The 13,043-nt window shown below is 34.8% G+C and overlaps 1 protein-coding gene across 6 annotated transcripts; it reads right to left on the reverse strand.

The window, feature by feature from the left end:
* Nucleotides 1-3,820: 3,820 nt before the first annotated feature.
* LOC104899304 (pentatricopeptide repeat-containing protein At3g02650, mitochondrial) lies at nt 3,821-11,107 on the reverse strand. Of its 6 annotated transcripts, none has more exons than XM_048634194.1 (4): nt 9,095-11,107; nt 7,589-7,671; nt 7,304-7,355; nt 3,821-4,870 (listed from the first exon to the last, which is right to left on the reverse strand). In XM_048634194.1, the coding sequence occupies exon 1, from the start codon at nt 10,949-10,951 to the stop codon at nt 9,167-9,169; it is 1,785 nt and encodes a 594-aa protein (XP_048490151.1). In that variant the 5' UTR covers nt 10,952-11,107; the 3' UTR covers nt 3,821-4,870; nt 7,304-7,355; nt 7,589-7,671; nt 9,095-9,166. The 6 variants fall into 6 exon arrangements, with proteins under 6 accessions (XP_048490151.1, XP_048490152.1, XP_048490149.1 ...); XM_048634195.1 differs by having other exon boundaries at nt 7,304-7,441; XM_048634192.1 differs by lacking the exon at nt 7,589-7,671.
* Between the last annotated feature and the right edge of the window lie 1,936 nt (nt 11,108-13,043).

Below are 13,043 nucleotides of genomic sequence, written 5' to 3' on the forward strand. Positions count from 1 at the left end.
AAATTTAAAAGGAGGAGCTTTTAGATTACTATGGTTTTGATTTCCAAGGATATAGGACAGTGATCTGAAGAAGAAAAAAGATGATGAATAATTTTTGCATTTGGGAAAGCATTTAACCAACTTATACTCGCAACCCCCTTATCTAACCTTTCCAAAATATTATTTGGACCACTTCTTGATTTTCGCCAAGTATACGGGTTCCCTTCAAAAGGGAGTTCTATGCAGTCGATAGCAGAGTAAAAATAATTCATAATAGCTAATCTGGAAAATCTAAATTCAGCCCACCTAGTTTATCGTCTAAATGAGAACTTAACTCATTGAATCCCCTACTATAATGAAAGGGATTTCGAGCCTTCTAATAAAGTCAATTAGTTCATCCCAAAATTCATACTTCAAATTATAATTGGGAGGAGCATAGATGAAAATAGCAATAAAGCTAAAATTAATGGCTAATAGCTCAATTTTACAAGCCCAAAAACGAGAAGATTTTCTAATGGATGATAGAACAAACGGATTACAATTATCATTCTTCCACATGATCCACATACCCCCTGCTAATCCCATTGACGGAAGGAAGTCAAAATGAGTGAAGCCACAGTACCTAACACATCCCTCAGAAGGAGGAGTTGCACTTTAGTCTCACATAGCATCATGATTTTAACTTTCTTGGATTTACAAAAAACTTTTACTTCTTCCATAGCTAAATGCCTCCTCGAACCTCTTATATTCCAACTACTTATAATCATAAAATATACTTTTGGAAGGCAAGACTTACCCAAGTCTTGCCCCTCGACAAACCTGATAACAATTATTTTCTCCGCACAAACACTACATGAGCAAAAATTCAGATTAGCAAGATCTCTGACATTGAAAACCATCGACAATGCAGTGACCGGAACTGGATGAGCACCATTAAAAAAAGATTTGATTTTGCTAATTTATGTACGAGACAACAACTTTAAAGACCCAAAGATGGAAAGAAGCCAACTGATTCAATCTCGCATTTGCAATAGAGATTGACATTAAAAAGGAGGCTATCTTTGCAAGCATTATTGAAAATTGAAATATTAGACCATACGAGAAGATGCTAAAGACGAAATTAGGCCAACAATTCTTATCAATTAGAATTCTAATCCCCAAATAGGAATGACAGAGCCTAAAATAAAGATTTCGTATAGCAAACTTGCCCAACTTCATAAACATCCATAAAAACTTTTGAGAGAGAGAGCAATAATAATAATTAGACAACTGAAATACATATACACTTTAATAACAAGAAGCACTTCTCAATGACATTTTTCTTGACAGAGATTTGGCATAAGCAATAACCACAACCTTCTAAGGGCAAAGGAAAAGAAGAACAATCTTCTCCATCCCAATAGCCCAAATAGGTACTACCACCCTTAAAAGAGCGTGTTCTGGATATAAATTGACAAATAAAATTACAACCAATGCTGCACCAACCCTTCAGATTACGGATAATCAACATATTGAGAAATTCTATAATAACAACCAATAGGCAGAACAGGGATATGGCCTTGAAATTAACAAATTTACTGAAGATGGAAATCTGCCACATAATATTTTGAGCCAGCGGGTGATTATCTATATCAAACAAGCTAAGATTAAGCAACCCCAGTTCTGTCAGAGTCATAACTAGATGAAAGACTATACTATATATTTTTTTAAACAAACGAAAGTTTTTACACAAGCTTCTAATTTTGAGATCTCTGACATAAACAAACATCCTTAAGATCTTAAATGATAGCATTACATATTGAATGGCAAACAATCTATATATATTCATCGAAACATAAATAATAGCTTGCAAAAAGACATTGCATTTTTCTTTCCTAGCTTTCTGATGAACAAAATAGTCAAGGCCCTCTTTTGGCACACGATGACAAAAACAATTTTCTCCATTCCAATAGCTTCTAGGGCCTGGAATGGAGTGAAAAATTCCAATCCAATAGCTTCGGTAGCCTAAATCGGAGTTTTTAGAAAATAACAAGTTCTTGCAATGCAAACATAATGAATTTCTGCATATTTTTCCTAACAATTGATAAGTCTTGAACAAGCTTCTAATGTTATCGAATAACATAGTTATAGCATCAAACAAATAATTACTTATACTAGAGAGCAATAGGACTAAATAGAGCCATACCATAGCAGCTAATTCAAGCTTCCATTGTAAGATAACAATGGAGACAAGTAACTGCAACTTCCCACTCACTTTGACCCCAAATTAAAAAAGGGAAGTTTGGGTGCTGAAAGAACAAGGAAGTCACAATACAGTGACTTCCTACTCACCAAAACCCCGAAATCTTTTGAGAAAAAAACACCATCACCCACTCGAGCACCATTGATGAGCAGCAACAAAGCAGAAAAGGACCAAAACCAGACAACCACCGTAGCGAAACCCCCGAAACCCTTAAAACCCTAGCTAAGAAACCCACTTTAAACTTGAAGGGAAGAAAAAAAAAATTCTTTAATACCATCAACAACATGGAGCGAAATCTGAACTGAAGAAGAAGATGAATTTATTTGGCGAATTTCAGAGAGAGAACAATTCTTTCTCTTAGAACTCAAAATTTTCTTTTGAGAGTTTATAACCCCAAATTGAGGAAATCTTCTGGTATGAATTATGGAAATTTTGGATAAATGGATGCCATTGCATCCTACAAATATTGGTATTGTGGAGATGATGATGATTAAACTTAGAAAAGATTTTGCAAATTGGGTGACTAGGAACTTCTTGAAATCGATTTGGGGAAATTGCAAGGGGCTAGGTTTTCTATTTTTTCTGATTTTCAAAGACTTTAGTCTAGAGCCTCTCTCTCTAACTTTCTCTCTCATCCTTTGTTTTTTACACATTTTTATTATTGAATTTCTCATTTGCTTGTATAAAAAGGGGAGAGTACACGTGGCAACATGACATTTATTTGTCATGGATTTTAAATATTAAAAGTTTTTGCATATTGATAAATGTGTTGGTCATACTATTGCATTATTGCGTTTGTTTTAGAGCAAAGGGAGTCAGACTATAGCAACTTGAGTCATTTACTCCTTTTATGTTTGAGAATGACTGGATTGATATGATGATATCCAAACAGCTAAACTTAAGTAAAGTATATAAATCTTTGGCACATTTTTTTGTACACAGGCATAGTTCTATAATTTTTCGTTGAAGTGGGGCCCACAAGACTCCTATTTCCAATTTAGGCTCTCTTTAATTGGACGTAATCATGTTTTGACAATGTTGACAATTACATCCCACAAGCCATAGGCCACAGGCATGAACATGAGTATATGATCTAAGCAGCTCTATTATAAAGTTACGATGTCATTGCTCGGTTTATATAAAAATGTAGTGCTGATCAACCCAGCAAGGCAATCATGTTTTTTAGCTAAACAAATTCAAGAAAGGCATAGACAATGAGCAAGTGTATCAGGTAAAGCTTTGTCACCTCCAATCTTTGTTATCAAACATTGCTTAATTGCTAATCATACGTACTCACACTTGAATATGATATCTACTAACCCATGATCCTAGAAGCATCAAATTAACTGTAAAGCACATAGCTTGCTTTGTCTTCTCATTAGTTATTTAAAGTTTTTTTTAATGAGGATTGATCTGTGGCCTAGATCATATCTCTTGATTCGTGATGCTGAAAGTACATGCATCTGCCACTCAGCACTAACAAGATTTTTAGCAGTACAGAACTTTTGTGTGCTGCATTATTTCAATAAATGATTCTGAGTATATACTTTTGGGCCCTCATTATTTATTTTCTCATGTTCATGAAAAATAACCAATGGGTTTTGTACATAATTGGCAATGGCACCCTACTAATTTAATACTGAACTACCGTTCAAAAAATAAAAATAAATACTGAACTCAATAATTAAAGAAAATGTTCTTTTCTTTAAACCTGATTCAGTGCTTACACTTGCTTATCAACGTATTTATTGCACATAACTGACCAGTGATTTTTCTTTAAACCTGATTCAGTGCTTACACTTGCTTATCAACGTATTTACTGCACATAACTGACCAGTGATATTTATAGAAGATGTAAATAGAAACAAGATCTCACATGATGGTACTTTGATGTCTATGAAATATCCAAATTCTCAAGTTATGGCCCGAAAAGAATATAACCATTTTAAAATGATAAGAGTTACTTATGTGAGTCTCATTTCTATCGAGATACTTTGTACATCCTTAACTAATTTTTTTTAATAGGTAAGATGAAAGACCCTACTGAACCAAAACCTCGTAGATATAAATTTTTTAATTAGTGGAAAATAGTTTTCAAGTGGAAAACATTTTCCTTTTCAAAAGAATGTAACACACATTTTCCATCCTATTCCTCACACCTTCCATCCATACTCCTCCCACTGCATGGTTGCATAGAGTCAGATACGGATACGAGTTCGGATTCAGATACGGAGACGAAAAACGATTTTTTTTTGAAATTTTAGGAATGGTTACACGTACCCATAGAGGATACGTATTGTATCGTATCGAGTATGGGTACGAGATCTAAAAAAAAGTACCCGTGCTCCATAGTCCTGCAGTCCCATCCATCCTCCTCCATTACATTATTCCTTTTCTCCCCAACTTTTCAAGCAAGGAAATAAACAAAGGAAAACTAAGCTATAATTGTGTTTTTCCTTAAAAAATATCTTTTCAAGAATCATAATTTTCCGTTGAAAATGTATAGCCTAACCAACCATACCAGACGTATGTAATTTATAAGTACTTCCGATCAAAATGAGGTCCACAATAAAAAAGCGGCCTTCATCATTGACTTCTCCACAGAAAAGTTCAATGCCATCCTCATCCTTTTGTTCAAGAAAAATAAAACTACAAAGAGACAGAAAACAAGTGCATCAGTAATAAGTTGATTATTACGTATCTTATCTTCCAGTATTTACCAGTATCTATTTTCCTATATACCACAAACTTTTAGATCATGATACAACAGAAAACTGTTAGATGTGATAGCTTTGAGTTGTGCAACAAAGTAACACCATCGTAAATCTAGCTTTCACCAATACGGAATCTCAATTGCCCAACAACCAGCAAGAAACTCAAATAGAACAAATTATCTTAAACACAGAGTTCAAACATATAACTCTAGCTTCAGGATTTACGTCAACATAAGTGCATGGTAAAATATCCTCGAGAAAAAGCTGAGCATGAAAAACCAGTATCTGCTAGCACATATAACTCGTGCAATATATTTCTTCTTTTCTTCTCGATATGCAAATTTGGAATCATGCAAACCAGAAATCTGTTAGATATGTAAGGTGACCTTAGAATCCTTTAAACAAGCAAAGAGTGTTCACCAGCATCCTCAATAGTCTTGAGACTCGTAACCCTCCCATTTGACCACCTATGCCAGGGAGAGTGACATCAAAATATCAACGCAAAGTTCAGAGCCTAACGAAACCACCCTTCACTTTCCTTCGAGCTGAAAATTTCAATTGATGCATGATCAGACAAGTTCTAGGGATTTCATAATCCAGTGGCATCTCTGAAATTTTTTCTGCAACAGCTTTTACAATCGAGGCTAAACACTGTAATATACTTGTAAAACCAGTATATTTTCTGTGACAATCAAGCTGGATTTCATGAGTTCATTGGAGAAGGTTATACTTGGTCCAGTCATTGAAGATCAGCTTGGTTACCATTGCAACAGTAACCAAAGAAAGGGGTGATAGGGGGTACATACGTTTATTTCAACTTTTTGGGCAGGCGAGAAAAAGTTGGGTAGAGATCATGGACCAATATCGGTCTCGCATGTGACGGCATGCGGGAAGTGTGGACATAGAATTTACTAAAAGTGGAACAAGGTAAAGTAAAAACTTCATAAAACGAAAAGTTGAGATCTTCCAGTAACAGAGGGTGTAACAGTCATTGGAACTGGCAAATGATTGTTGAGCTGGACTTTGTCAGGATACCAGCAGGGATCCTCCACCCCACTTTGGTGGCTCATCTTGTGTCTCAAGTAGTTCTCATCTTGACACCTCACACACTCTTATTAATTATTCTCCCCGATTTTTGTTAGTTTATCCACCTTCCTTTCTGGGTTGTTTTATTGCTTTACCCACATCTTTTTTTTTTAATGTTTTTGAAATGGTCCGACCAATTTATATTATTATCTTTACTAAAAAGTTTTTCTCACTCTACTTCTCTTGACCCACAACATTAACTTCTGCCATAAATTAATACTTTCTCTTCCCTTCTATGACCCACATACCTATTTCTCCTAAAATCCTATACCCCAAAAAGCGGGTAAACTAATAAAAACCGAAGGGGGTAGGTATAGCAAGTAGTTAATTTTAGATTGATGTAGTGTCAAAATTAGAAGGAAGTGGGATACAAGATGAGACACTAAATGGATCTCCTTCAGTACAAACTGTATTATAGTCCTTCGACTTCTACCAAAAAATCAAATATGCTATGATAGAGTATAATCAAGAAGTGTCCAGAGGCCTGAGGTAATCAAATATGTGCATGTACAGTGGACACTGGACAGTAGTGGTGGCTAGATATGGAAAAGAATGCAAGCACAAAATGCAGTATTGTGTCTGGATTAGTAAACACATACTCCCTCTGTTTTGTTTTAATTGTTATACTTCTTTTTGCAGGAGAACCAAGAGAATAGTGCAAAAAACAAGGAGGAAATACAAAAAGAGAATGTTTGGTTTTGGGAAATGTAAAAGAAGCAATATAATAATATAGGAGAGAGAAAAGTTGTTGATAATGAAGTGGGAGGTCGGGTATAGGAGGTAGAATAAAAGAAAAAGTCGATGTTGATAGTTACCTTATAAGGAAAGAGGAGCAGTGTAACAATTAAAATAACGGAATAAAGAGCAAAGTATAACAATTAAAAAAACGGACTAAAGAGGAAAGTGTAACAATTAAAAGAAAACGAGTATTATGCAAGAGAGAAAAAGTAAACACATATTACAACCACGGGAGAAAAAAGTAATACAAGCCTTCTCTCAGAAATGACGAGGCTCAATATGCAAGGGGGGTAAGGCAATTCCATTAACATGTAGCAATGAACTTAACATGCAAAATCCTGCTGCATTCTTTATCTGATATAACATATACGCACTATTAAATACTTGACAATATGTGCCTGATGTACCTAAACTTATGGTAAGTGTATCTAAAAGATTTACATGCTGTATCTATAAGATTAAGTTGGCATACCTATAACTGAAATTCTATGCATTAAACATCTAAATGCATGACTTTAAAGTTTTATGTAGTGAAAATGTGTACCTGACTTCATTGACGGGTTGGGAGTTGTTTCTTGTGGTTCTTCAAGCTGGAACTGCATTATTACTATTGACAATTACTTGACAGCATAAGCTTTCCTTTCTTTCAAAGAGAGAAGTTTGTCGAGAAGCACAACAGGAACTAATAAAGAAAGGGAATCACAAGAGATATGTTTCCTCAAAAAAATTAATCATATCAAAATAAATTTAATAATGTAAAACATTAAAACTAAAGAAATGATAACTAAGAGATATAATTGCTGAACAGAATGCCAACAAGAAAACTGACATCTTACAATCAACCAAAAATACAAGCTCTTATGAAATCTTGAAGTATAGCCTTGTATTATGATTTGAATATTTATGGAAATCCTGTCAAATAAGATGAAATTACAACTTACAAGCAGTTATTAAATTTAGAAAATATTGTGTGGAGCAATAAAATCAGATTTGGTAAGTCCCTTATAATCCAAAGCTCAAAACTATCTCATTAATGTTTCTTGTAAGTAAATTCCAACATTAACCCAAAAAGTGACAACCTTTTTTTGTTCATTTTTAGTGAAGGGAAGGAAGAGAAGAGAAAGAAAGGGAAGAAAAAAAAGGAAAAGAAGGGAAGAGAAAAGAAAAAAAAAACCTTAACTTTCCATGTTTGGTATAACTTTTCTCTTTCCTTCCAAATTTCCCCACTTTTAATAAAGTAAAAATGAATTAAAATAAAAATTTCTTCTTTCAATTCCTTCCATTTCCTTTCACTTAAAAAGATTTTAATGAGCCAAACATGGGAAAGTAACAAAATTCCTTCCACTTCCTTTCTTTTCCTTCCAAATCATTTCTACCAAATACGTTGTTAAAGAATAACATCAACAATGTTAGGGAGGTAGTATGTTAATTCAAAAGCAAGAAAATTTACACTTTGTTTGGTATTTTTTTTTAGTATAGGAAAGGAAAAGAAAGGAAGAGAAAGGAAAAGAAAGATAAAGAAGAGAAAAGAAAGTAGTTGTAGTTTTCAATGTTTGGTATAATTGGTGGATTTAAGCGGAATCACATATTTGATTGTCATTAGTAAAGGAAAGGAAATGATGGAAATAAAGAAAACATAGGTAAAAAGCTTGTTAGTTTTCTTTTCTTTCCCGTCAAATTCCTCCGATTTTGGAAGGAAAGAAAAGTAAGGATTTAAGAGTATTTTTTTCCTTCCACTTCCTCTCCTTTCCAATCAAACCCCTATTATTTTCTTTTACCAAACATGAGAAAGTTTGTTTTTACTTTTCCTTTCTTTTCTTTTCCATCCAAATCATTCCTACCAAACAAAGCCTTAGGGAAAACCTAACAATTGACAAGGTGTTGGAAGCAATGAATAACATTGTAGAAAACTTTAAATTATGTAACTCTTGAGATTTCAAATTACATAACTCTACCGCAATTGCCCATCCCTAAAACAAAGGCGGGTATAAAATCTTCAAAGACATCCCCATGCACCCTCAACTAGAAGAAAAACAGTTAAAGGCCTCAGCAGCATTGGACAAGAAGTTATTATTAATACATAAAGAAATTATTGTTTGCGTCATTAAAGACAGGAGCAAATCTTCCCGTTAATTTTTGTCATGTATGTATATAAGCACCAAGTTCCTCACAGATCTAGCTGCCACACACCAAGTGGCGTAACAGCCAAATAGAGGAATACATTGTGCTACACGATCAACAGTTCTACATTTAATGACATCCTAATTAATGCCGAAAATCTCAAAATTTTGATCACCACGCAGGAAGGAAAAGAATGAAACATATGAAAAATTACCACAAGAAAAGGAACAAATGCGTTTTCAGCCATTTCAAGTTGCATCAAATTCCATGATCTGCTAACAGTTTACTATGATTTGGCATGTTCTTTTTCAGACCCAACTGCCTCTTGCTCCAACTCTTTCACTGCACTAATTAGACCTCGGGTAATACCAGGAAGATACAAGCCTTTCTCTTTCATTTCTTCCAGCAGCTTCTCTGCTGTTTTCCAATCCAAAGACTCTAAACAAAGTGATTGGATTAGCTTATTGTACTCATCTACATTAGGTACAACTCCATAATCCTTCATCTCGCTCAGCAACTTCAAAGCCTTGTCAAATTCTCCAAGTTTGCAATACCCTCGAATAAGCGTGTGGAAAGTAGTAGGGCAGAGCTTAGGATGATTCTTTCTGGCCATTGACAAGACTTTACGAGCTTCTTCCATCATACCACCCTTCACATAACCACTAATTATGACACTATAAGTGTAGACATCAGGCTTAAGTCCCCTACTCTCCATAAGCTTCATCATCTCCTTGGCATCGTCCAAATCTCCAGCTTTAGAGAGAGAATTGATGATGATATTAAAAGCTGCATTCCCAGGAGGTGGGCCTTTCACTGTCATCTCAGTGAACAACTTCTTTGCACCTGCAATATCCTTTTTCCTACACAAACCACGAATGACCCATGAGAACGGGTTGATAGCATGTTTACGAACATCACCGGAAAAATCAACCAGCATCTCCTGCGCTAAGCTCACAGTATCGTCCACCTTTGACAGACAACTAATTAAAAAATTAACAGCTTTCTGAGGAGGATGTCTGTTTTGCTCCTTTGCAGCAAGATAGATAACATGAGCCTCTCTAGACCTATGGCCTTTGCAGTACAAAGAGATGAGTTCACCAACCTTCTCACTCTCCGGAAGCATCCTAGCATCGAGCATTTTCTGGCAAACTGATGTAGACCAGTCATAGAAAGACCGCCTACAAAGCGCTTGCATAGTAAGATAATATGATTCCACATTTGGGATGCACTCAAGTTCCTCAAACTTCCCAAACACCTCAAATGCAGCCTTCCCCTTGCCCAATTTCGAGAATGCCGCTATCAACTGATTGAGTATTTCGGCATTAACAACACAACTCTCCTTCTCACCAATTTCCTTTGCCAAATCCCACAAAGCATAAACATCAATCCTTTTAAGTCCAGGATCATTGCAGATAGCACGGGCAAGCTCACTTAAAACCACAGTCGTCACTTTAAAATCATTTCGACTCGAAATCCATTTGAAAAACCTAATCAAATTATCCCCAGGAACAAGTGGGGTTTGGAGCACTCTCACAACAAACTCCTCATTCAATGTCAAAAGCATACCATCAAGACTCGATTCGAAAGACCCGTCTAAATCATTCTGAAGCAAAGACTCCACATTTTTCAATTTCTCAAAATCAATCTCAGAAACTCCTTCACTACTAACCCTTTCCCCCGTTTCTAATTCCTGATCATTTGAGCTAAAACCAACTATCTGGGAATCATTATTTTCATCATTCCCATCAAATTCAGGAGTCAATCTAAATTCTTTGGAAGAAATAACATCATGGGTGTCAACAAAACCCGCACCATTTTCCAATTCTACCTCCTCAGAAGAAGTAGAATCATGATTCTCAGTTTCAAATTCACTTATAGAAGAAGAATGGGATGAAAAGCTGTGAATTTGGTGAGGGGATTTTCCGAGATGTTGCCTGGATGGAAAATGTGAATAATAAGATGATGAAATTAGGAAATTGTGGATTACCTGAGATGGTGGGTTTTGAAAAGAAGATAATTTTCGTGCAAAAGTTGCGGTGAAGGAAGTTCTTGATGCTATGGATCTCCACATCTCTGTTGTTTGATGGTTCTTACTTTCGTTGTGCGTGGGCTTAGCAAACTGCAAGCATGTCGATTGTCAAGAGACTAGGGTTTTTCGGGAGCCCTTGGTAGAGTGGTGACGACGGACGAGGGGTTATGTAAAATGGTCAATTTGACAAATTGGTTAATGTTATGAAGTCAAAAATAAATGCAATGTATTTAAATATTTAATGAATGGTAAGTTTTTCCTAAACTTAAATGCTAGAATAATATACTTCCTCCGTTTCTAAATAAGTGCAACATTTGCATAGTGTTTACTATTCACAGTTTGAACTTTAATTAGCTTTGGTGATTTACATTCTAGGAAAAACATAGTCATGTGGGATCTTGTTAGATTCGTCTGAATGTGAATTTTTTTGATATCAACTTTTTATAATTTTTACTTATTGATAATTGAAGATATTAATGGTTAAAATAATACATTGACAAACGTAAAAACAAGAAATGTTGCACTTATTTAGAAACAGAGGAAGTATATGTTAACTTGAAGTATATTATTTGTAGTATACATATGACATTTGCCATAAGTGGTAATACACAACGACATGAAGAAAGAATCACTTCTATGTTATTTCTCACTCTATAATCTTTCGATTCCCTTTGCTTCACAACACGTTATCAACACGAGTTTGCTATCGAAAAAAAATTAAAGAGCGAAACAATGTGGCATTCACTACCAACCCAACGAGGAGATCTGTAATACAGCCCCGACCCAGTAACCTAAACGACGATACAAATACTCATACCAGAGAAAACCCACAAACCTTTATTCTCAATACCAACAATAACCCTCCTATACCACCAACTGAAAATCAACCCCCACCAAGTAATAAAAGAGATAGAGATGAACGGGAAGAAACTAGTAGACGTCACCATGTCGCTAACCCACAAAATAAATAATTTGATAATAACGTCACTTTCATGGAGGGCAAACACATTTTATTTACGTTATTTTCTTTGCTCTTGAACCGCCTATATGGACAGGTTAATTTTTTTTTTTTGAAATTGCCGCCTATATGGACGGCCTAGTAAAGTGATAAAGTTATTATCTCTTATATGTGCAATAATATTATATGTATGCAGGGAACAAACATTCAGAACACTATTATATATTATTGTCTCTAATCTTTTTTTTTTTTTTTTTTTTTTGCATTTGTAGTTACATATATTAGATTATCATTTTACCAACATATTCTAATATATATTTGCCAATCTTAAAATTTTATTGCATTGTATATCTTTAAATGTAGATAAACTGCACAGTTAGGGATAACCCTCTATAAAAGCAGATTACCCATTCCCATTTTCACCACACATCCCTTATCTTCTTCCAATTTTTTAAACTCACAATTATTTTTTCTCTTCTTCCTCAACTTTTCGACCACCATGTTCCACGCCGAACACAACCGTCCTCCACCCTCATCTTCTTCTTTTGAGGAGAATTTTAGGAAAATAAGACTCTACTTATTTCTTATAGCCGGTTTCTTTTTCCTCCTCATGACATTAATTATATGTCTCCTAATACTCCCTCCGTTTCCTAAAGATCTTCCCTCTTTCCGTTTAAGGGTGTTTCCAAAAGATCTTCCCTCTTTTGCTTTATTCCTTATTTGGCAAAACAAATTTCCCTATCTACCCTCTCATGTCACTATCATATGGTCCATCATTACATTATTAATTCAATTTTACTCCCTTTCTCTCTCCTACTTTAACCTCTTTTATTTGTTTATTTATCTTAACCCCTTTCTCTCTCCTACTTTACTCACACCATGCCACACACAACTTGATTTTCCTTGGTATCTATAGGAACAGTAAGTGGGAAGATCTTTAGGAAACGGAGGGAGTACATAAGTAGGAGACAAAAAAAATTTTATCTCCCCGAAATAATGATGAAAAATGCACATGAATATCATTTTTATATGTCTTTAAGTGCGTTTTAGGAAGTTTTTTTCTTCACTTGTTGTTTTTTTTTCTATTTTTGGTATTTTTTTCTTGCTTCATTAATATTGTACGTTAATTTAGTATTTTTTTTATATTCTTATTGTTTGTGTATAATTATTTCTATT

Source organism: Beta vulgaris, chromosome 7 (genome assembly GCF_026745355.1).
Source record: "Beta vulgaris subsp. vulgaris cultivar EL10 chromosome 7, EL10.2, whole genome shotgun sequence".
Classification (NCBI taxonomy): Eukaryota; Viridiplantae; Streptophyta; class Magnoliopsida; order Caryophyllales; family Amaranthaceae; genus Beta; species Beta vulgaris.

Bases quoted from the DNA above. Each gene is read 5' to 3' on its own strand.
- LOC104899304 (XM_048634192.1), bottom strand. From the start codon at position 10,951: ATGTGGAGATCCATAGCATCAAGAACTTCCTTCACCGCAACTTTTGCA.